Below are 24,607 nucleotides of genomic sequence, written 5' to 3'. Positions count from 1 at the left end.
ACATATTGTACTATAATCTAGCCTATAACTAATGACTACATAACCTAGTGATTAAATAACATTTTATTTGATGAAGGGCTACTAGAGGTTAGCATGGGCTAACTTAAATCATTAAGTTTTGCTGGATGGGCTTGCCCGGATAGATTATCAGTATTTTACACAATAAGTTTTATTGATCAGATATTTCGTTGATGGTTCAACGAAGCTTTGACAAGTGAACTACTAGTCATTTAGTTTTGTATTTGGTGTTGAAAAGATCAAAAGCGTTCTTTTTTAGTACAGATGATATAGAATTCTAGGAGATTGAAGATAAAAAAACTTATGGATCACAAGGCATCAGTTTTTGCACGAACGTGGTTGGTGGGTGGCAGGTCGACCGATGGATCAACAAGAACGGCGTGTGTGTCTCACCGATTGATTGATATCTTTGTTTCTTTGGGTTTGGATGAATATAGCCATCATTGACGTAAGAGTGTTCATGTTGGATATTCATGAGATGCACCTAATGCTCTAGTAATTATAGCCTACAACCTACATGTATATCCCTGTGTCACGACACCTTTTTAACGTGGCGTCATGTTAGAACGGGTTGTACTAATTAAGATTTAACACTGATGGAACCTGCCCATCTACTTGGATCACATCTACTTTTTTTTTTATCTTAGATGGACACGTGCATTTGCGCAATTCTTGGACTCGTTTCTCTGCACCGTAATGAACACATACCTAAGTTCAAGAAATAAGTGCAGTTTTAGACATTGGCATAAGAGTATGTGGTTTTGCTCCATCAAGAAATACTTGTATGCACATGGGTCGTTAAGAATAAAAAAGTTATTTGCTAAATTAATAAAGAATATGAAGAGGTTGAGTCACGTCGAACATCTATTTGAAAATAGGTTTACCTCTCCTTTATTGAGTTAATACATTCTGCAGTAGAGAATGTCGATTCAAGTTTTTGTGACAAATATGACATCATATATAGCCGATGTTGGGCAACCACAACCGAAATCATGGCCAAGTTTTGACTAGACACATTCTTTTGCACATCCAAATCTTTCCTTGCTTGGCCAAACTTCCTTTCGTGGAACACAATGATTCTAGTATTAGGATATCTAATTTGCTATGTCCTTTTGAGTCCATTCAGTGATACTCAACCATCCTCATTCCTCTCTCTCTCTCTCTCTCTCTCTCTGTGTGTGTGTGTGTGTGTGTGTGTGTGTGTGTGGTTAGACAATGATTACTTATGCATATGCAACCATTATTGGCCCTGCCCCACTATGAATCTGTCTGTGCCTCAATACCCCGGCAATGTGCGCTGTACTGTTTGTGTGCCTTTTGTGCTCCACGTGTAATTACTGTATAACAGACACGTATTCAATCGAAGGTAGTGCCTTTACAATAAGTAGATTTTCAGTCTCTGGAAAAGGCTACTTTTAGCATATTGCACCTTTAAAAATGACATTTCTGCTACGGTATAATCTAATAACTGCCACCTTCTTCCAATCACAGGATTCACATCAAACATATATCTGTCCTGAATTTTATTTTAAAGCCCACTTGAGGTTTTCTGTCCAAAGTTTGCCAAACATGTACAGATAGACATCAGGTACACACACTAGACTAACTTTGAGTGCACGTTTGAGCTTCCTATAATGCGATCAATTGTTTACATGGAGCTGACCATCGTAAGGAGATATGTTAAGTTATTAAAGAGATTTGAACACATGTATCAGGAATCCAAGCATGTGCTACCACAGTTGTGCCAGCAGAGGTAGGTAGATTTCGAGCTACACGTTTTTTTGTTCTCTCGTCAAATCAAGATGGATCGACGACTTTGAAATGACACTTTGTCATGTATGTGTTGTGATGGATAGCAATGCAAAATCATATGCAATATTCACATCCTTCTTGACGTAAATGTTAGTGCTTCTACATGTATTTTCAAAATAGAGTAAATTTTATATTAGGACCCTTGCACAAATGGAACTTCCTTTTCCCTTTTTTTGTGATAAAAAAATTCTGAGGTGCTATGGTGAGTGCTATGGTCTACCCAAGGTTGGACTACTCAACCTGTTCCGTTTGTTTCCAACAAATATCTACTAAAGCATGTTGCTTTTGTCATCTTAACTACGCCGTCTAAGTAACCATATGCTCACATGTAGAGTTTTGTTGTTGTATTTCTTTATCTAATCATCTATGCCTATTGTTCTTTATTGACATCTATCAATTTCTTTATCTAATTATCTCCGTGTGTTGCATCTCAGCCTATAGAACTAGTCGATGTACAGATTGATACTGAGAATATGCACTCATATTGAAAATATTGGGTCTTTCTTTTTTTTTTCCATTTGTGTATCTAGATCTCTTCCTGCTCCTCTTTGTTGGTTAACATATGTGGTTAACATATGTGCAACGAGGTATTGTTGTACGGCGACTCAAATCCTACTCGGATTAGGATTCAATAGAGGTTTATTATTAGGACTTGTAGTTCTAATAGGACTTGAGCATTGAATCCTGACTCTTGACTCTTACTTATATGTATGGGGGCTTTAGAGGGGACTATATAAACAAGGAAGTGGAGCCTCTAGGAATCAATCAAGCCAAAGGCAAACACCAAGGTCTCATCCAAAGCTTGTGAGAGGCAATTAGGAGCGCTCAAGAGGGATAGGCTAGACAGTTCTATAGCACTAGATTCTTGTATAGAGCAAGAATCAAATGATCCTAGAGGGTCAAGTAGGGTTGTGAGTGAGTGATAATCACTTGTACTCTTTTGGAGTTATGCTTAAAGAATTTACGGTCCTATTATCTTATTGTGGTTGACTCAACGCCGTCATCTAGGGTTTTCTACAAGATTCATCTACGTTGTTCTTGATACGGTGCAAACTCGTGTCGTACTCACAATATCCTTTCTAGATCCGGGGGCTTCTGCGCATAACGAGGGGTATCAGATTCTAACACTACTCTATCGATGTCTAGTGCGTTTCTAGAATTTCTTTTAGGAGTTCTAGAACCTATATTTGAGAGTTCTTCATCACGTGTTGTAGAATTGGAAAAACCACCTAGCATTCATTTAATCAATCATGTTCTGCACAATAATTAATGAAGGCAATGTGTCAACATTACTTAGTAGGGAATCTTATTAAGTTGTAAGTGACATGCTGATATTTTGTTTTATCTTGCATACTCCAACACTTTCAATGAACCAGTACACTTTAATTTCTTATTTACTGCCCTATAGTAAATAAATTGTTTGACCCATCAAACCATTTCAGCTATTTCATAAGCACTTAGGTGATGATGGTTAGAAAATAGGATTAGTTAATTAAAGAGGTTGCAAATGCTGTCCTTTCATGTGGCTGAAAGTTCATTAAACGATGCCTTTATTTCCATGCTGCAAAGTGTCAAAGCTTCTGATAAAGACTGATCCAAAATTTTTACACTTGTGTTTCTTTCATACAATACTTGTAAAGAAAAAAAATCATATGCACGGTTCTAGAATGACCAAAACCACTTTTATACTATCTGCCAAGTTGAGTTTCACTTTCAAATATTGACCAGGTACATTTATATATAGTCCAAGTCGATCGGTTACGGGTCTCTACTGCTATCAGGACAATCTAAGAATTTCTTTCAAAATTTCTGGCATTCCATCAACACAGGCCAGGCAGCAACTTGTGGCTATGAAAGATCCTATGGATGCATATCCAACAACAAGTATTCCAAATCTTTGCTTAATCTGCACTATATAAGAACAGCTATCTGTCTAAAAAACATCTAGTAATGATATGAAGAGACAAATCCAGCTCAATAATCAACAAAATTTTCAGACAGTGACATGCATGGCTGACGTCAAGCAGGCATGCTTTGCAGCTAATCGTGCACTGTAGTGTCCATTTCATATTCTGCTTGTCCAAATCTGTGGGATAAATTAACAGATTAATTTGCATTGCATCACGAATCTGAGAAATGCCAGGAAGATGATCAGAACATGCCACCAACTACTGTATTAGATCATGAGTCATGACAACCCAATCACATCCGCGAATCTCTAATTGTATATGGATCAATAATGGCACAATTTATAATGTGAAGCTGATCGGCTTTAAGTTTCAACTGCTGGATCCAATATTAATAAAAACCCATACTAGACTAGGTGGCCTGCACGGATGTATGACGGATAAAATTAAAATTAGCAAAACATGATAAAGCTACAAAAGTTGCTGAAGAAAACAAACCTGCTATATCAGTAATATATAGCACAAATTTTGCTAAAGTATTTAAGGATGTATTAAATTAATGATCAATTTTAAATCCTATCGATCATTCAAATTAATTACCCGGTAGATAATTATACCACCATATGCCACCAATGCAAGAAGTGACCACAAGACTTGTTTTTCAGTTACATGCTAGATGTTACTTTGCATATTTTTACATTTCCACGGTTGGTAATGAGCTAAATGAAGTTGTTCCTAACTTTTTGCATTGACCTTAGATTTACCGTTGCGACTCTTAGCTACCGAAAGAATATATCTTTACTTGATGGTCAACCCAAAGAAAACTAGCACAGATTACTTGATTATCTGTAGAAAAATAAACTTATCCTGGCAGAAGCACGATTGCTGCCAAACTAATATTTGTAGGAGCTGTCTCAATCGTTCGGTAGCTTTGTTTTTCATGTGAAGCAGATATGTTTGACTTAGCATGATACTATACATTAATATAGCCAAGAGATATAAGAGGCTAGCTGAACAACTGGTAATGACAGTACTAATCCTCTTCCCATGTGCATATGAGAGATCTAAACACAGAGCTTGTCTAGTTGTCTCCTCATTCAGAAAACAAGAGCTCTCTATGCGTCCCCCCGTAGGTGTACCAAAGTACCAAACTATCTCTTGCGAAAACAAACATAGCAAATCATCGTGGATGTTCGACCGTGCACAAAAGTACCGAAACTGCTCCCTAACACACGAATACAAAGCCTAAACCTATTTGAAACTTTAAGAATTGTTGAAGGTGTCACCGTATACGAGTGTTATTCAGGGCTTGAAAAGAATCTAAAATTGTTATGAAAATCAAGGAAATCCATAAATTGGTATGGAAATCCAGGCACCCAACATAGCAACCTGTGAAAAATGAAAAAAAGTAACATGATGCTTTGTTGGTGTAGGAGCATCAGGGGATGCATAGGCTTTTGTGTCTGGAGATGGAGAATAGTACAGTTGCTGGGGACTCTGCTCTTTATCTTAGGCCTATCCTTTTCTTGGCACTACATGGAAGCATCTTTCACACACTAAGATACACGAGGTGATTGGCCGGAGGAGCTTGGATTTGTTTGGCAAGCTCTATGGGGGACCCCACACATGGGCTGTGAAGCTACCTCATGACACCAGGACGGGAGAATCTTAATTCTCAATCTCCTTCCTCCTCCTCCCCTGCCTCACCAGATGTACATATACATCCATGGCGACAGGCTTGCCTCCCAGCAGAAGCAAAGCTTCTTGGGCTTATCTGCTTGCTGGTGAGCGGCAGATTACAGAGGAAGAGGAGATTGCCCTTGTTGATCCGCAGGGAGGTCTGGAGATTCTGAATAGAGGTGAGCAGAGTGATGCCCTGTTCTTGGCTCGCTTGTCGGATTCTTTCATTCCTGTTGAGAGTTTGCGGATCTCTTTTTCTGCTTGCGTTGGAGCTCTTGCCTTTTGTAGTAGTCTTTTGCAATGAAATGATGTTATTTGCATTTTTCTGGAAGGGCCTATAGCGTGCTTTAGTCAGTTATTTTGTGGCTCTGTTATGCGTACAAGGATTGAAGTCTGTATATGTGACCAATGCCTGCAAGAATTTTTGGTATTGTTAGTTTACCTAGTTTGAGAACATAACGATTTGATTCCCATGGAACTTTTCTGAAAGCAGATTTATTTTTAAACGAATCCATGAAACATACTACCTGTGGATTTTCTTAAAAGTTCAGAGTAAAATGTTTTCAAATCGCAACGACCGGATCCAATTTCCATTTGTGATTTGCAGCGCCAACTGAATCACTGATTCTCGAATTCACATGGAACAGGCAAGAGACAGCCTCACAATTAAGCAAAAGGGATCAGCATGAACCTTCACCAAGACATGGAGAGGGAGCAGATGAGGATGGCCATCCTGAAACAAGAGCAAATCTTCAGACAGCAGGTAATAATGACGAAAATGCCAACAGAATTACTACTCCTTTTAATCATGTATGGACCATCTTTTGATTCGAGGTTCAACACAACAAACGTTCTCACCTCTCTCTGCATTTCTTCTGAATCAGGTTCATGAGCTGCATCGGTTGTACCATGTTCAGAAGCAGCTGATGCAGCAGATGCCAACTACCGCGTTGCCGAATCGAGCTCCGGTGATCGCCGACGTCAAGCCGAAACCGCAGCTGGACATTTGGCACAGCGAGAAGGCTACAAATCCTCAGCAATTCATCAGCTTCTCGAGCTACAAGGCGCATGCCCCTTCACCTGCCCCTGCTCCTGCTCCTTCAGAGGAATGCAACCTTGAGCTGACACTAGCAACCGGCCCTAGCAGCAGCAACAGCTGCAACGCTGAGAGGCAGCAGGGGAAGCGGCTCAAGTCGTCGTCCAACTCGGATTCCGGCACGACGGCGGTGTCGTCGACGTCGACGGACTCCGAGCTGGCGCAGTTCAGGGAGGTCGACGTGACGGCAGCGAGGTTTCCCGGCGAGAGTAGGAGGATGGATCAGATGGGGCAAGGTCCATGGATGTACCGGTGCTTGAGCCTGAAGACGGCATGATGGTGTGATGACTTTGGTATGTAGGACTGGGTTTGTAGATTTCAGAGGGAGACACAGCACATGTTTGGTACATGCACAATTGTACATCACAGAGGTGATTTGTTGCAGCAACTGGTAATGATCGACTTGATAATTTCTATGAACATACTAACTGAAAAATGCAAAACCATACTGATATTGCTCTGTCATGCACATAATCCTGAACCATTCATGTGATTGAGTAGGATAGAAATTGGGAAAACAAATTGCAGGAACAACATTTGCTACATCAAAGGTGTATATTCCAACAAATTGACAAATCATACATACTGTCAATCTCTAAACAGGAATATGGGTTTTTTTTTTACTTGGTGATCCTCGGAGATTAATTAACTACTCAAGTTTGTAAAAAAGTGAGTTTTCGGACATATTTCCTCAGAACATGCGTCAAAGAAATTTCTCCGCAAACAGTAGTGTCATTTGTGAGTTTTAAGTTCGTCACACATTTTACTTTTGTGATTTCAATTAGATATTGTTCATTTCGCACAAGCTACGAAGGAAACAGTATTCAACCTAATAATTAGGACTTGAAAGTGTCGTCTGCTTCAGCCGCAGACAACAACAGCCATCATTGCTAGCAGTGACACAGCGATGCCTCCGTGCGTGCTTAATGTAGCCCTTGACTTGGTAATCCTTCTTTGCTCTTCCCCATGGCTGACAGTGTGGAAGCACTGAGCAAGTGACTTGGGAAACTACAGGGGCATGTATAATCCCGATCCATCTTAAGCCTATGTCGATGCTTGGTCTGTTGGTCACTGAGAACCTCTTTTGTAGCTCCAACCTTGGCATCCCTTCTTTAATTCTGTGTTCATGAGACATGAGGCAACGGCCATGTCATATGCACGTAGTACCAGTGTACTAGCAATTGGCATGTGGTTCATGAACAGCACTAAAAATTTCACCTCAAAATAAGAACATGAGGCGATGGTATATAAACACTACAAGTAATAAGTACATGTATGGATCTGGGTATAAATTACTCACAGGTTCACGGGTATGGGTAGTATGCAGCCGTACCCATACCCGTCCTAGCTGACGGTAGAGATTTTCGCCCGTTAACACTATACTCAGGTACCCATTACCCATTGCTATCCCTTAAGACTGGTATGCAAAATGGTACTATTTCCTTGAGTTTACTTCATCAATGCTGACCAATTTCGGCCATGGAAGTTGGAACTTCTCAAACTAGTATAGTGTTCTATTTTTATTCATCTTTATCACCAATTTATTTTTGCAACTCTTGTAAACCTGAATAAGGTACTGGGTGTCCCTATAAACATGTAATTGTTGAGAAACAACTCAAGCCGTAGATGCAGGTTACAAAACAAAACTTTGTTCAATGCAAAATCATAGCCTAGTTAAGCAGGCGTCCAACTAATACTCCAGTGCAATTGCGGTGCCATTGACATCGACGGATTCCGAGCTGGTGCAGCTCAGGGAGGTCTTCGTGACAATGGTGGTGAGATTTTAACGGGAGAGCATCAGGCTGGATGTGCTTGGATAGATGTACCAGTGCCCGAACCTGAAGATAGCATGGTGTTGTGACGAATTTGCTGTTTAGGACTTGTGTTTTCTAATTATCTGCTAACTTTATATTCACTTGTCTGATGACCTTGTTGTTTATCTGATGCTACCTCTGTTTTTAAATTTTTTATACTGATAACTTTTTTCATTTCTTTTTTTCTATAAATAGTTTTGCAATATATTAACGTACAAGTCCAGCTTTGATTCTCTGATTCTGAAATGCTCACAGAAAGGTGAGGCTGCTTCCGACATATGCAGACTATGCAAGTACTTTGACAGGGCTGTGGCAGCCACTTCATCGCCCTTTATTGTTCCCACATCACTTCCACAGAAGCCTATGAATTGACAATAGGATCTGACAGATTTTACACTCCCTCTATTAGACAACATCACTGACTAGTGAACCATGACCTAAAAGAAAAAATAAAACAGCAGGGCTTACCTTCCTATCAGAAAAAAAAAACCCCAGAATTTGATGACCAGCATCCAGATAACTTAGCTGGAAAACGATTATATGTCAATAAGTCACCAACTTATATTTGTTACTATATAATCAAGAACTCGTGTTGTCTTTACTCTTTCCCCATACTTACCTATCAGATTTTAGGGACTCGCCTAAGTTAAGGCAAGGTCAGCAACTTATTCCATCGGGAGCTTGAAGAAACATCATTTTTTTTAAACGAAAAACATCACTAATTGCAAACCATAGCACAAGTAAAAAGAATGTTCTGAGTTAGGATCTTCCGGCTGAGCCAATGGCAAACAAGCGCGATGTGCACGATCCTTCAGTGTGGGAAGCACACTTCATGATCAATTAATTAGAGCATTCCATTGCCCCTACTTTATGATCCTCCTGTGCTCGCGATGAGGACAAGCACGCACTCCTGCTACTTGGAAGCAATGCCTAACGTGTAAACCCTGAGCAAGTACATCCCAAAAAACTTGGGGCAATAATCCTGATGCTTCCTAAGCCTGCGTTGATGCTTCACTAGCTAGACGGAAGATGCAGCATCTAAACGGGGATCATGGTCACTACTCAGAGGTCAGAGAGAGCCCCTATCTCTTTATTTTTTCCGAGCATGAGAGCTCTTCACTTTTATAGCTCCAATGTGGGTATACTGATTTAATTCCGTATTTATGAGGCAACCAGTGAGTAGTACCGGAGCATTATCAATTGGCATGGGGTTCATGAACAGCCCTATAAATTTCATCTCAAAGTAAGAACAAGAGGCTCTGTTAATTTTGTAGTTGGTTGTATATGTTCGCATTTTTTGTGGGGGAGAACTGGCTAAAGCACTGTCGAAACCTGTCTTGGAGCCTCACCAATCGAACCTGAACGAGATACTGGGTGATCCCTATCTAGGACTTTATCATCTGGGTGATCCCTGTCTAGGTGTTGATGAGCAAAATTAGTAGGTCCGGGTAAACCGGTCTGATCAGGTTGCCTAAACAGGTCAATTCGGTTTGGGTGATGTTCTCCAAATGCAAATTGGACTTTACCATTGTGTATCTCTTGTTGAGACAATCAAAATGCATATGTCGAATGTTTGATTTGGAGTTCGGATGAGAGAGTTATGACCTCGGAAAGATCTGTCCTCGATGAAACAGTCAGACCGGTTTGAGCCCGTAGAGTCTGAGTAGGAGTTGTATTTTAGCACGATATTTCTAAGGTTTTGATTTTTAGTGGAGCAAGACCTCCTCTCCCTATAAAAATAAAGTACTATCTTTTACTTTTACCTTTCATCCTCTTTACCCCATGTGATGTTCTTCTGCTATCTCCATGGCATGAAGAGACGCCTAGCTAGCCTGCTAAGCCTAGGGCAATCTAAGGGTGCGCCTGCCCCAACGGGGTCTCTCTCGGGTGGGCATTCGTTGGATTCTTGCCAAGCTCTCCGGCGAGACCGGTTTGATCGGCCTGCCATTCCGGTTTGACCAGCTTCCGCATCGATGTAGCAAGGAGCGTTTTTGCGGGCTGCATGTTCAGTGCTCATGTATTTGGCACGACGTGTTTCCGTGTCAACACTAGGATTTACAATTTCACCAGTTTTACATGAAAATGGTAGTTGGAACTTGTTTTCCTTTTTATTCATCTTCCTCACCAATTGAAGGCAAGGAAATATCTATTAACTTTATCTTTTGGAGCCCAACGTTAATCCTTATAAGACTCACTAGAAAGGAAAGATAAACCAGAGAAAAATTCAAAAGAAAAAAAAAAGGAAATATCGTACCATTCAATGCGAATCATAAAGTCAATCAGTACTACACAAAGTGTATCACCCTTCCAAAAATTGACTAAATATAAATAGCAGTTCAGTTGTCTAATATGTAGTAAACACGGAAAAAGAAAAAGAACTTGACCGGCATCCAACAACATTTGCTAGAAAGGAAGTGTATGTATGTGTGTGTATATATATATCATCAAATTGACAATTTGCTTATTTAAAGTTTGAGAGGAAACTTGTAATGCCTCTATATTTCTTGATCCCTTTTAATTTGGGGATCAAGTTCCTAAGGAAGCAAGGCTAGAACTCCTTTCAAACAATGGTGATACTGCTACATGTGCGTTTTATCTTTATTTATGCATTTTTTTGTGATTCCTATTAAAAATTGTTGACAGTTATCACAAGTTATAAACAAAAAAGTTTAGCATTCAACCTAAGATGTCATAGGATCTTGGGATCCTAACATGGTTAACATTGGTCTGACTTTATTATCCTTTTCTGCTCGCCGTGTTCTCATTTCCATGGTTGACAACTTAGTCCTCCTCCAACAACGCCAATTCAGCTAGCTCATAGGAATCCACTTTATCACTTTGCTTACATGGAAGAGAGAAGGTGAGGAGAGAGTGTGCTATCTCTTCTTCAAGAGCTAGCTCATAGAAAGAAAATAAGCCGCACAGAGGTGTTGTGGGACCTAGTATACTTTGAGCAATGCGCTAAGAGATAAATTATTGGAGAGTTAATCTTTTTACTACCTCTTAAATGAGGTGGACAAGCTTTGAGCTAGTGGATAGACCCTTTTTGCAGCTTCTCAGCGCGAAAAGTTAGAAGCTTAGGCTTTTAGATTCTACCAGCAAAAGTATTACAAAAGAACCTTTAGACATGCGTAATCCCGATGCCTCTTAATCCGGCATGCACACACAGGACGCAGCACCTGAACGTCTTTCATGATCGCCGCTTACTAGTTTGTGGAAACCTAAAATACAAGCATGCCTTGTTTCTTTTTCCGAGCTCAATAGCTCTTCGTTTTAATAGCCCCAATGCGGGTATACCTTGTATTCATGAGGCAACTAGTGAGCACTGAGCAGCCATGTCATGAAGTACCAGTGCATTATCAATTGGCATGCGGTTCACCTATATAAGTTTCACTCCAAAGTAAAACAAGGCTCCGGTACTTTTGGTACTAAAATTTTCAATCCATTGACTCAAGATTGATCGTGCAAGTAAAAGTTAGACGCCCCAAACAAACTCATGGAAGATATACCACTTTAGCAGTACTCTCCTATTTTTTCTTCGATTATAGGACACGGGTTTTTTATTCTGAGATAATTTTGCAAGTGTCCTCATAATATTGATTTTAGAAATTAGTGACGGTTCACCTGTAATCGTTTTGGTGTTTAGCCAAGTCTAGTTCATTTGGTTCCAATTTGGAATTTACTAAGTACTACGGACTAATTAGCAATCTTAATCGAAGGAGACTCGAACCGCGAGAGATGGAGAAAGAGCAGATGATGAAGGCCATCACGAATTAGTCTTCCAACTACATGTAGCAATTAAATTTGTCAAGGTCCTGTCCGAAGATGGTCTATTTCATTCCTCAGATTCTCAATGCCACGAAAGTTTCTCACCAGTTGATCTCTGCAACTCTTTCTGAACTGAATCAGCTGGTGCATGGATGTTGCAATTGGAACCTGTAAAGTTCAGAATATAGTACAAGCCGTAGATGCAGATTTCCCACATTAATGTAACTTGTGTCTGGCAATAACTCGACGCCGCCGCCGCAAGACCGCAGCCTGGCAGCAGATGCCAGCAGCTCTTCAGCTTCTCAAGCACAAATAAAGGCCACTGCCCCTTGCAGTTGAAGAATACAACACTCAGTTGAGCCCTGAAGCAGGACCCAGCAGCAGCCGCAGAATGCAGCAGGGGACAGCGGCGGGTTCGCCGACGTTGACCAAGGCCTAGCCGGCGCAGCCCGGGTGCTCAACGTGACCATGGCAACGGTCGGAACTCGGACGGTGGGTTTCAGAGCATGAGCAGGATTGTGAATGAGAGAGATGGGGCCGTCAAGCTGAAATGTGTATGCTATGAGCCTATGAGATTTTCGGTCCATTTCCCTGTGGATGCTATGAGATTTTCGGTCCATCTCAACAGCACAATGGGCCGAACCACAAGCTGGAAAAATGTGGCCCACTATACCTTGCGAATGTCGTATGAAAAGTAGCCCACGATGACTACCAAAGTGAGTGCTGCTATAAGCTTCGATACCCTCTGCCAGCCCACATCCACTTAATACAGGCCCATGTTCAGAACCATTGACCTTTATTATGGATATCTCTTCTTTATAATTCCATATTCATGAGCCAGATAACAAGTATCCTAAAATTGTGCAGTAAATGTCATCAAATGTGACAGTTCGTCCATAGTACAATAGTTTAGCCGGTCCATAAGTATCAAGCTGCACAGTATATGTACCAAGCAGGGTTGTGCTCTACTTCCTTCCGCCCTGCACAAATTTCTCCATTTCTAATTTTTAAGGGGTTTTTATTTTGTATGAATATAAATATAGGAATATAAGTATTATGTATAATATGCTTAGAAATAGCTTGCACGTATACCAGTTAGTCGCAGTGTAAAAGTGTGGCAACACCTAGAACTACCGTTAATAATGTATCTTCTATATTTTAGATCAACTGTCAGTCAGTACAAATCGAGCTTAATTAACCAGCCTAAATATGTTTGTGCTGCCAAATTCTACCGTTAATTTTTTGCAGTTGTGGCCATACCTGCTTAGATTCTGGGATCAAAAGACACTGGCAGCATGTATGATCTTGCGCCACATGATAGTAGAGGACGAGAGAGATCAACCAGGGGACTAGCTTCAGCTATGAGGTTGAGGGCACATATACGTGGCGTGAAGGCCGATCGGAATTTTCGATACACTGAGGACCGGACGGTGCATGTACACCGTTCTGATGAGGTTGTTGAGCATTTGTGGTAGCAGCTCCACGAGAGTGTGCGTGACCCTCTGTAGTTTCTTTTTTCACATTTAATTTGAATTACTAGATGCACTAATACCACATTTATGTTTGAATTTGATTTTGGAGTTGGATCGGAATTTGTGAATTTGAAATTACACTGAGTTCCTCTGCTGTGGCCAAATTGCGCAACGAACCATCCCCTAGTTCATGTAGAGAAGATGGAAGCATTCTTCTGCACCGGGCTTGTGACAATATTAGCTCGTGGCAGAAGATGTACTGGGTCTCTGCCTACGTCACCACCTACATCCATGTTCACGGCCTTTGCAAGGGGTTATCGATAATCCCAAGGCCTCTTAATCCTATTTCCTACCACACTGGACCATCGACCTTCAATGTTCATCATCATCACCTCTTTTGTAGGCATCAGGCGTTCTAGCACTTCAGTTTTATAGCTCTAACATGTGTATCTCTTCTTCAACTCTAGTTATAAGACCCAACTAGCAAGTAGCCATATTGTGCACACCCTGAACCCCTCCCTATCTTTCAATTGGCATACAGTTCATGCACGAATCCGTAAATTACCTTCTGAACCTTTGTTTGTGGCACAGTGATAAACATTTTCATTGCGTGAGAAGGCGGTTGAGGTATCGAATCCTAGCCTCTACTCTTTTTTTTTCTCACATAAATTCAGAGCAAAAGGGGGCTCACCTACGTCCAACATTATTTGCTAAGATAATGTATGCGTTACCCTAATCCGCTACAGCGACCTGATAGTGCAGTGTTTCTAATCGTCGCGGCGTCACATCAGGCTTAAGTTAATAAATGGAAAAAAGATTTCTTTCTGGTCGCAGCGTTCCTTCTAGTTTGAGAGGTGAAGAAAATTATTGTGTTTCCCTGTGCGCATTCACCAACGAGGTGGGCTAACTCGCTGTGTCTGTTCACAAGCTAAAAGGAAAGCTGTTACAGGTTGCCCCGTTAACAAAGGACAATAAACTCCGGTTGTAGATTTCAGTTTCTAAAAGTAACAGTTTGATACCTTTGCTCACAAAATATGTAGAACATCTAATTTGGAGTATGTATTAGATATGTCTCTGAAAAGATCTTCACCAAGGGAATCGGCTACGCTCGTAAATCGAGTAGGAATTGGAGATTTGTGCAGGATTTGATTTGTAAACAATCTTCAAGCGGAGCAATACCTCCCCACCCTATAAATATAAAGGACCACGACTGATTGAGGGGATCTAATCGACACAAACCAACCTCATGTGCTGTTCTTCTCTCATCTCCATAGCATGAGAAGGTGCCCTAGCTGTCGTGCCGAGCATAGAACAACCCAAGGTGCGCCTGCCCTGACGAAGTTCCTCCTGGGCGGGCGTTCGTTGGAGTTTCATCAAAGGTGCTAGGTGAAGGTTTCCAAAACTGGCCTGGCCGGGGCGCTGCAAGAAGCCCCCACGAGGTGCACGCGACGTGCTTGTGTGACGGCGCGTGATTCGTTACTCGTTCTAGCCTCAATCTGCTGTTTTGGTTAGGTTTCTTTTTGTTTCATTGAAAGGATCATTTTTTTTAATTTCCAGCGGTTTTCCATTTATATTCTTTCACACACACAAAAAAACAAATTGATAGTGTGCCACGATGATATACCAACTACATAGTTTGTTGCCCTCGTTCTACTTGGAGCTGGAAATTATATTGCTGTACATGTTATGAGTCATAATAATGACATATAAATTGTAATGGTACGATACGACTGGCCAGGAGTTTGCTCGTATAAACACATCTGAACAGGACCGAAGGCGCCGCGCTACATGACTGAACCCGAGGAGGTGACGCGCCCCTCGCCGTCGGTCCCTGAGGAGCAGGTGGCCACCAGGGCCGCTGGGGAGGCGGCGCACCCCTCATCCTTGTCAGCGACCGAGGACCAAGCGGTGGCCGTGGCTGGCGGTGAGGCGCCGAGGGCGGAGGAAGGGGAGGAGGTGGATGACTTCGAGGATGCGCTGACCGACGAGCAGCTGTGGGAGCAGGAGCGTACTTCCGCTATGGGTCATCAACTTCCGGTAAGCTATCTCCATCCCTTCCCCTGTAAGCACAACTGTACTCCTTCTCCTGAGTTGTGCATGCAAGATGTTTGACGCATTGCTGTACCACCCAAAATTCCATTATAAATGCAATGTAAGCAACTCTTTGTTCTCTAAGGTTTAAATAAATCATTTTAATTAAATTACGGTCTTTAATAAACAAAAGAGCATTCGTAATTTAATTTTAGAGGCGACAAGTGTTTGATAAGTTTTTATTTCTCGTTTTGTCTTTGTTTGAAATGTTGTTTGTAAATTTTAAAAATATAAACCTTTCTCCCCTCCAATCTACCTTGCGGGCTCAATCTTCTTTCCCCTCTCTTTGGCCCACCTCCTCTCTTTCTTTTCCTTGCGCCAGCCCAGCAACCCTCTTTCTCCAACCGGCCCAAGTGGCCCATTTGGCCTGCCACCGCCTTCTCCCAATGATAGGTGGGGTCCATCCAACTGGGTCTCCCCCAAGCTCCAGCTGCTAGTACACAGGGGCAACGCACCAGGTGCCGCCAGCCGGCGTCCCCTTGCCTCCTGCGACCCCTGGCCTTCCGGCCCCTCCACGACCTTGCGCCGCCCCATCTCCCCCACTCTCGACCCCAACCGCCGAGCCACCTGCGCCCCTCAATCTTCCCTAGTAACGGACGCCCGTTACTTCAAAGGGCCATCAATGGCGCCAGCCATTAATCCTTCCCTGGGCGCCCCTTCCGCTCCTCCTCGCACCCTATAAATCCCACCAATCGCCCCCACTGGAGCTCCCCTTTCCATTTCGCTGCTCACCCACCAATCTCTCGCACCTTCTTGCCATCGCCGCCCAAGAGCTTTGTGCCGCCGGTTCCTGTTCGCCGGCCCGAACCTCTGTCTTCCTCCCCTTCATCGCCGCCGGTGAGGTTTCCCTCCCTCTCCGCATATCTCTCTCCCTTGCTGGTCCCCTCCCCGCCGCGCCAAGCGCCGACGAGCCCGCCGCTGGTGTTGCGCCGCCTCGCCAGCCAAACAGGCCTGCCTGCTCAAGAAAGAAGAAAGGGATAAGGCGTTTTGCATTCTAGCCTCTGTTTATTTATGTTCTTATTCCTCGTGTCTTGCCAATCTTGCAGACAAGCCCCTGTAGTTCTTATATACTTTCTTTTCAACCCGAGCCATGTAATCTTGCATATCTAACCCTGTACCTTGCATATCCACAAGGAGAATTTTATTACATTGGACGAAAATTAGATACTTCGAGTAACACCTCGACGGGAAGATCAGAGACATAGTTTGATTTATGTATATATAGTACGCTAAGATTTGTATATATAGTATGCTAAGAATTGTATATGTAGTAATTGTAGTTTGATTTGTTTAAGTACTAGTTTGATTTCATAATAAAAAAAGTCTCAACTACTAAAGGTTAACTAAAGGGATATACACGTGATGCATTAAATTACATGCGCTATGCAGGCTAACTAAAAAGGCGCGTGCCTGAAATTTCAAGCAGGCCTTTAGTCCTAGATGGAAAAACCAACCGGGACTTAAGGGCCCTTTTAGTCCCGGTTAGTAAAACCAACTAGGACTAAAGGGGCTTGTCTCGCGCCTGGCGTGACAGCCCCTTTAGTCCCAGTTGCTTTTATCAACCGGGATAAAAGTGGATCTTTAGTCCCGATTGAATCAACCAGGACTAAAGACCCCCCTTTTGTCTCGATTGCTTTACCCCAGATGATTTTTGGGAGATTTCCTCCCTACCAACCGGGATAAATATGACACACCCATGAAAGAGATTGAGGTAAATATGTAGATGATACATATATGGGAGAGATAATATAAGATATATAGTGTATTTATTTGGCTCAATCTATTCTACAGGATATCATCATATTTCATTCAAATCGCATTGTGATATTTATAATGCATCCAAAATCTATTCTCTTGGATATCATATCTATTTCATTCAAATCTGCTGAGAGCCAAAGAATGTATATTGATACTTGATGGGATGTGGCAGGCAGTGCCTAGTCTATATATACACACAAGATGGATAAAGGAGAGCGAGGCTAGCTCATTGCTGTTAGCTTCTTCTTCTCCGACCGATCGAGGTCGCCATGGCGTCTCCGTTGAAGGTGATGGACACAGCAGCAGCTGCTGCTGCTATTTGCATTGTATTGCTCTTAATCATGATCACGTCTTGCGCTCTCTCCTGCAGCGGAGAAGGTACGCATCACGCACGCACTGCACGCGCGTATACAATGCATATGCAATATAATGATATATGTTAAAATTTTGAGAGCTTGCTGGCATGCATGTGTGTTTGTGTGCAGCCGAGTCGTTGTGCCATCCTGTGCGACGATGCCAGGAGAACAGGGACAAGGTTGAGTGCAATGTCATGTGCGCCCGCGAGGCCAAGAAGCAAGGGTACACATATTTCCCCGGCACGTGCGAAAACCATGTCACACCTCACGAGTGCTGCTGCACCTTCTATTTCTCACCCCCGCCGGCGGCTATGGGATAAGGCCCCGTTAAATGGATACCCCTGCTAAAATTTAACACCCGTCACATCGGATGTTTGAATGCTAATTAAAAGTATTAAACATACGCTAATTATAAAATTAATTGCATAGATGGGTATAATTCGCGAGACGAATCTATTAAGACTAATTAGTCCATGATTTGACAATGTGGTGCTACAGTAACCATTTGATAATGATGGATTAATTAGGCTTAATAGATTCGTCTTGCGAATTAGCACAGGGTTTTGCAATTAGTTTTATAATTAGCTCATGTTTAGTCCTCCTAATTAGCATCCGAACATTAAATGTGACACTGCTAAAGTTTATCACCTCATATACAAACACCCCTTAGTGGCGGCCGGCGGCGGCGATGGGTTGCTCGTGGCTTTTGCTGGGCAGCCATCAACTCGGTCGTGTATGTGCCTAGCTGCTCTAGCTATGTCTGGGCTTTTTAGTCGATCGTCACAAGAATTAATAATCTGTCAAAAGTTGGCACGTGCTCTATCATTACCGGAAACCTTAAATTTGCTGAGTGTCCGTGACACTCGGCAAAACTCCTGTATCCTGTAGTGTATGTTCAAGATATAATATAATCTTTTCATTATAATACTGGGGTCAAGGTATCGATTTAGTTCTCATAGAAGGTTAAAAGGGTATCCTAGTAAATGAGACATCTGGTTCGATTTCGTACCTCCCTTGTGCCTCTGCAAAATTAACCTGCTTGCTTGGCCTCAGAACTACTCAAGGAGCAAAGCACGATCAACAACACATCTAGCAAGACCCTCCTCCCTTTTGTCTCCATCGCTTTATCCTAAATGGATTTTCGGGAGATTTACTCCCTACCAAATGAGTGTAATTACCTGCTGCTTTGCAAGACAAGAAGACCATGGCCACGAGGAGAGCTGCGAGCAGAACAAGACCTGTGCCCTGCTTCTTGACATGTGCCATGGTTGTTATTAGTTTTAACATATCATTATATTGCATTATATACGCGTGCGTGCATGATGCGTACCCTTCTCCGCTGCAGGAGAGAGCGCAAGACGTGATCATGATTAAGAGCAATATAATGCAAATAGCAGCAGCTGCAGCTGTGTCCATCTTCAACGGAGACGCCATGGCGATCTCAATCGGTCGGAGAAGAAGAAGTAGCTAACAGTAATGAGAGCTAGCCTCTCCTGTATCCATCTTGTTGTGTGTATATATAGCCTAGGCACTGCCTGCCACATCCCATCAAGTATCAATTAATATACATTCTTTGGCTCTCAGATTTGAATGAAATAGATATGATATCCGATAGAATAGATTTTGGATGCATATAAATATCGCAATGCGAATTGAATGAAATATGATGATATGATATCCTGTAGAATGGATTGAGCCAAACAAATACACTATATATCTTCTATTATCTCTCCCATGTATCATCTACGTATTCACCACAATCTCTTTATTGGGTGTGGTATGCTACATGCATCAATGGTTCGATATCTCTCTTCTGGTCATGAATATGCCTCCTCTGTGCCTAATTAGTGATTTGGCTTCCCAGTTCTTCTGAGATTGCTTTCAAAAGCCAGTAGCACTACAGCGAACTTGAAAGTGTTACTAGAGTTGCTCTTGGACTACAGATCCATGAAAACCAGTTGCTAGAGCTGACAGAGAAATGGCCTACAGTACTGCTGATCGATCACCTCAACTTGCAGCGGTGGCATTTGGATTGCGCATGGCAATCTCTCAGCAGTGTCGTTCTTTCTGTAGGTAGCTAGGTACCTGCCTATAACGGCTTCATTGTGCAACGACAATGAACGAACAAGAATTAAGTTCCATATATGCATGCATTGCATGATTTTCATCTTCTTATTGATGATGTGGCTGTCTTGGAAACATCGAAATGAAATCCAAAGCTGGGATTAGCCTAAGCTAGCGTCCAGCACTGGCGACTTGTTCGTCCCTTCGCAACGAACAATAGATGGATGTGATGGAAAATGCAGTAGCAGGCGGACGAGCAGCCACTCACCATCGTGGACTCTGACCACCGGCGTCCGGCGAGCCTTAGACACCACCGTGCGCCACCGCCGGCACTGCCAGTTTTTTATAGTCAAGGGAAAAAGTTCCAGCTTCTACACCCATGGATCATGGAGTATATACAGCCTCACACTGTACAAGGTAGTACATAGACTACAAACACCATAAAAAAGGAAATGTCTTAAAAAACCAAGAAAAAAGGACTGAATGCTGAGCCTCAATCATATAACTGAATTTCCAACCGAAGTTGTTTTGAAAAACTCCATAACACTAGACTCCAGAATCCCGCATCCTTTTCTTAATTCATCTCTCTCTTCCTCATCCTTTTCTTAATTCATCTCTCTCTTCCTCTTTAAACAGCAACGACCACTCTCTGGTCCAATAAGTCCCCCTAAAAACCACATGCAAGGAAGATTTAGTAAAAGTCCTATTTAAAACCATATCACTCCTACTCTACCAGATAGCCCAACATAGAGCCGTTGCACCCACTAAAATTTGGATCCTAAGATTAGATGAAAATCCTTTTAGCCAAGATCCGAATAAGTCAAATACATTAAGGTGGTCGAATATTGAAGGCAAATGGTATTCCAAAAGAATCAAGCCATGTGGCAATCAAAAAACAAGTGCTGTATTGTTTGCATTACAAAAACAGCACTTAGTGCTTCCTTGCCAATTTTTTTTTCGCCACATTATCTTTGGTGAGAGTCACTCCTTTCTACAAATACCATAGAAAAACCTTAATTTTGAGAGGAACCTTTAATTTCCACAAAACACACTTCCTTGGTAAAGTACCAGTTTGTATCAAAGCATTATACATTGAACGAACTGTGAATTGGCCCTTCCCATGCAAATCTCACCTAATCATATCTTTCTCCTCACTCAATATAATTGTAGCAACTTTTGACACTTGGTCACGTAATCAATGTCATGTCGGCAACCATGGGCCACGGCAGTGGTCTTCTGCTCTACTTTGTGACCCTTGACCTGCAGCTGGTTCAGCAGACATTCTGTTGCTGAATTTCAGACACGCTACTTGAATTGCAGTAATTGTACTCCACCCATAAATCTTCAAATGCATGGTTTACACAAACTTATTTCAGAAATGGCAGTATATACGTTCAAAAACCATATTATGCACAGGCTAACAGGATAAAACAGGTATTGAAAAATAATTGGAAGATGGAACGGACAGAACAGTTGAATCACAGGGTAGCACTCGTTGTGGTTGCTGATATTATTGATTTTGTATAATGCTTTTTAATCTTCTTCAGTGCCACCGTGACATCTCTCATTGACATCCTCTGGTCAGGTGAGTCACTTGAGCAGATCAAACCCAGCTCAAATGTCGCCGTAAGAAAGTCATTCAGATTGCGGGCAGATGAATAAACACCTTGCAATAGCCGGTCATCCAGAACAGAGGCAAGCTGAGTTGGAAATGCTTGATGAACCCACTGCCTAATGCTCAAATCTGCGACGAACATGGGATCTGTGGGTCTCTTTCTAGTGAAGACTTCAAGGAGCATGATTCCATAACTGAAAACATCGCTCTTGCGTGATGCCTTCCCGTAAGATCCATACTCTGCTCATGAGACCGAAAACAAAGAATTCAAGCACGACTGAATCAACACTGTTAACCAAATATATACCAACAAAAATTCAGAGTCACAGTACGGAGTATGGACGTACCTGGTGCCATGTACCCAAGTGTTCCAAGCATGCTTGCAGTGATCATGGAGTTGTCATCACCCAATAGCAACTTTGCGATTCCAAAGTCCGCTACATGTGCCGTCATGTCTTCATCAAATAGCACATTGCTAGGCTTCAAATCGCAGTGCAGGACTACCTCATGATGCTCATGGTGCAGATACTCCATTGCCATCGACACATCTAGCATGATGTCCAGCCTCTTAAGGAACCCTAAGTGCTCTATGTTGTCAGAGTATAAGAGCATCTCTAAGCTTCCACTGGGCATATACTGAAGCACCAATGCCCTGAACTCCAAGTTGGAGCAGACATTCAATATCTTTATCAAGTTCCTATGCCGAGCCATGCGAAGTGTGCTGCACTCAGCATCAAAGCTTCTAATGGCCTGCTCCTGCTGCATGTCTAGAACTTTTACTGCCACCGTGAAACCGGTGCTAAGTTGACCTTTATAGACCTTTCCAAAGCTCCCAGTCCCCAACAGGTTGTCATCGCTAAAATTACCAGTGGCAAGGACGAGCTCATGGTATGACAGGTGCCCATGGTACATAACATTGCTAGGATCTTCAACCTTTCCCTTGTTTTTAATTTTCTTTCTTATGGTTTGGTAAATGAAAATAACAGTGCAACCAAATGCTATGGTGACAGAAGGGAGCAGGAATCTTAGAAAGTGTGTCGTATTTGAGTGCGGTTTCTCCATACATGGAAAGAATCCTAAACGGGGCATGCCACAAAGTCCAATATTCCCAACCAAAGATTGCAACGAGATGTTAGAGAAAACACCACCCTCTGGTACCTTGCCTTGTAGATTATTAAATGAGAGATTCAAGGTTTTCAAGAAGGTTAAATTGGCTAGGAACATGGGAATGGTACCTGAGAGATTATTAGAGGAGAGGTCCAACAACTCGAGGCTACTCAGCCCTTTAAATGACACGGGGATAGAGTCCTCAAATGAATTGTGTGATAGATTTAGATTGGTGAGCATGCTTAGTTTCCCAAATGATTTGGGGATGCTTCCAAGCAAAAAGTTGAAAGAAAGGTCAATCATATACACTTGTTTTAACCCACTAACGTCACTTGGTAGTGGACCAGAAAAGGAATTCATAGAAAGAGATAGGAATGTAATTTTATCAAGGTGGAACAAACATGCTGGTATAGTTGAATTAAATTGGTTCTCGGACAAGAAGACCTGTTCTAGCATGGTAAGATTTCCAATGCTATCAGGTATACAGCCATGAAATCTATTTCCATAGATAAAAAGCAATTGTAAGTTGCTGAGCATACTAATTTGTGCCGGGATAGTCCCTGACATGTCATTATCAGAGACATCAAGCCAAACGAGATTTTGTACCCTCATGATAGATTCTGGAATTTCCCCTGTGAGCTGGCTGTTGCCAAGATAAATCCTCTCAAGACTGCTCAAGTTTGACAGTGAGGATGGAAGCCCACCTGTTAGCTTGTTGTAACTAAGGCTAAAGTCAAGTAATTGTGCAGACAGATTCCCCACAGTGTCAGGGATTCGTCCGGTGAAAGAATTAAAATGTAGGAGAAGGTGTTGGAGTTGCATAGAGTTGGAAAGAGATGACAAGAAGTTAAGATTCCCACTCAAATCATTATATTGCAGTTCTAGCCAGGTTAGAGTTTGGAAGCTCCCAAATATTGCTGGTACAGATCCAGACAATGAATTATGATGCAATATTAGGTAAGACAGTTCTGATAAATTTCCAAGAGAATGTGGAATTGGACCTGTCAGGTTGTTGCGATAAAGGCCAAGATAATTAAGACGGGTGAGATTGCTAAGAACAGCTGGGACAGAGCCATGTAAGGGATTAGCACCCAAGGCTAGAAAGGTAAGCTGTTGCAATTGAGCCAACCATGTTGGCACAACATCGACAAAAAAATTGTATGACATGGAGATCATTTGCAGGTGTTGGCATGATGCAAGACCAGATGGAATTTGACCAACAAAGTTATTTTGAAAAAGGTTAATCGATTGTAGCATCGGAAGACTGAAACTTTGATTATTGTTCGGAATCGGCCCTGTTAAATTGTTTAATTCGAATGCAATTAGTTGCAGCCTGGACATGTTATAGATGGTTGGGGGTACTGTGCCAGTGAGCTGATTGAACTCCAGGCTCAAGAACTCAAGCATGGGCAGTGAGCCTATTCCATGGGGTATTGGACCTGATAGGCTATTGTTTCCGAGCTTGATGTGCTTGAGGGAAGGTGTGTTATTGAACAGATAGAGTGGTATATTACCACTCAACTCATTCCATGCTAGAGAAAACCACTGGAGGTTTCTCATGCTCTGCAGTAGCCATGGTGGAATCTGCCCTGAGAGGGTGTTGACAGCTAGGCGAAGAAACTCGAGCCTTGTGAGGTTTCTTATGGTACTAGGAATGGTGCCTGAGAGGCCATTTCCTAAAAGATCGAGAAACCTAAGCCGACGTAGCCTTCCAAGTTCAGCAGGGATGTGCCCAGCGACACCAATTCTTGTGAGGTTGAGCATGGTGAGGAAAGAAAGATTACCAAGGTGTGGGCTGAGTGCTCCATGGAGGGGCACGTCCACCAACTGCAGAGCCGTGACGCGCGGCCGGTGGTGGCTGCACGAGACACCAACCCATCGGCAGAAGGACACGTTAGATGTCCAGCTGCTGGCGAGGATTTCGAGAGGATCAGAGAGCAGCGATTTGAAAGCCAACAGGGCAGTGAGGTCGGTGTAGCTGCCATTAACATTGGTTACACTCGGGGTTGGAGATGAAGAAATGACAGCAGGCAATAGGATTGGTAGCAA

At 42.4% G+C, this 24,607-nt stretch overlaps 2 protein-coding genes across 3 annotated transcripts; one reads left to right on the top strand and one right to left on the bottom strand.

The window, feature by feature from the left end:
• Positions 1–5,304: 5,304 nt before the first annotated feature.
• On the top strand, positions 5,305–6,933 carry LOC117866315 (uncharacterized). Of its 2 annotated transcripts, none has more exons than XM_072295744.1 (3): positions 5,305–5,596; positions 6,025–6,180; positions 6,302–6,933. In XM_072295744.1, exons 2-3 carry the CDS (start codon positions 6,103–6,105, stop codon positions 6,788–6,790), a joined length of 567 nt encoding a protein of 188 aa, XP_072151845.1. In that variant the 5' UTR covers positions 5,305–5,596; positions 6,025–6,102; the 3' UTR covers positions 6,791–6,933. The 2 variants fall into 2 exon arrangements, with proteins under 2 accessions (XP_072151845.1, XP_034606397.1); XM_034750506.2 differs by having other exon boundaries at positions 5,308–5,596; positions 6,065–6,180.
• A 14,118-nt stretch (positions 6,934–21,051) lies between these two features.
• Positions 21,052–24,401, bottom strand: LOC117834065 (uncharacterized). The gene is made up of 2 exons (XM_072295655.1): positions 21,799–24,401; positions 21,052–21,691 (listed from the first exon to the last, which is right to left on the bottom strand). Exons 1-2 carry the CDS (start codon positions 24,320–24,322, stop codon positions 21,315–21,317), a joined length of 2,901 nt encoding a protein of 966 aa, XP_072151756.1. The 5' UTR covers positions 24,323–24,401; the 3' UTR covers positions 21,052–21,314.
• Between the last annotated feature and the right edge of the window lie 206 nt (positions 24,402–24,607).

Source organism: Setaria viridis, chromosome 8, assembly GCF_005286985.2.
Source record: "Setaria viridis chromosome 8, Setaria_viridis_v4.0, whole genome shotgun sequence".
In the NCBI taxonomy this organism is placed as follows: Eukaryota; Viridiplantae; Streptophyta; class Magnoliopsida; order Poales; family Poaceae; genus Setaria; species Setaria viridis.
The sequence above is the reverse complement of the archived record's forward strand: the minus strand, read 5'-3'. Positions and strand labels throughout refer to the sequence as shown.

What these genes read in the sequence shown, in the direction of transcription:
- LOC117866315 (XM_072295744.1), top strand. Translation starts at nt 6,103, where the DNA reads ATGAACCTTCACCAAGACATGGAGAGGGAGCAGATGAGGATGGCCATC. An exon ending in AGCAAATCTTCAGACAGCAG is followed by an intron (nt 6,181 to 6,301) that starts GTAATAATGACG and finishes CTTCTGAATCAG; the next exon opens with GTTCATGAGCTGCATCGGTT.
- LOC117834065 (XM_072295655.1), bottom strand. Translation starts at nt 24,322, where the DNA reads ATGCTCAACCTCACAAGAATTGGTGTCGCTGGGCACATCCCTGCTGAA. An exon ending in ACTTGGGTACATGGCACCAG is followed by an intron (nt 21,692 to 21,798) that starts GTACGTCCATAC and finishes TCTCATGAGCAG; the next exon opens with AGTATGGATCTTACGGGAAG.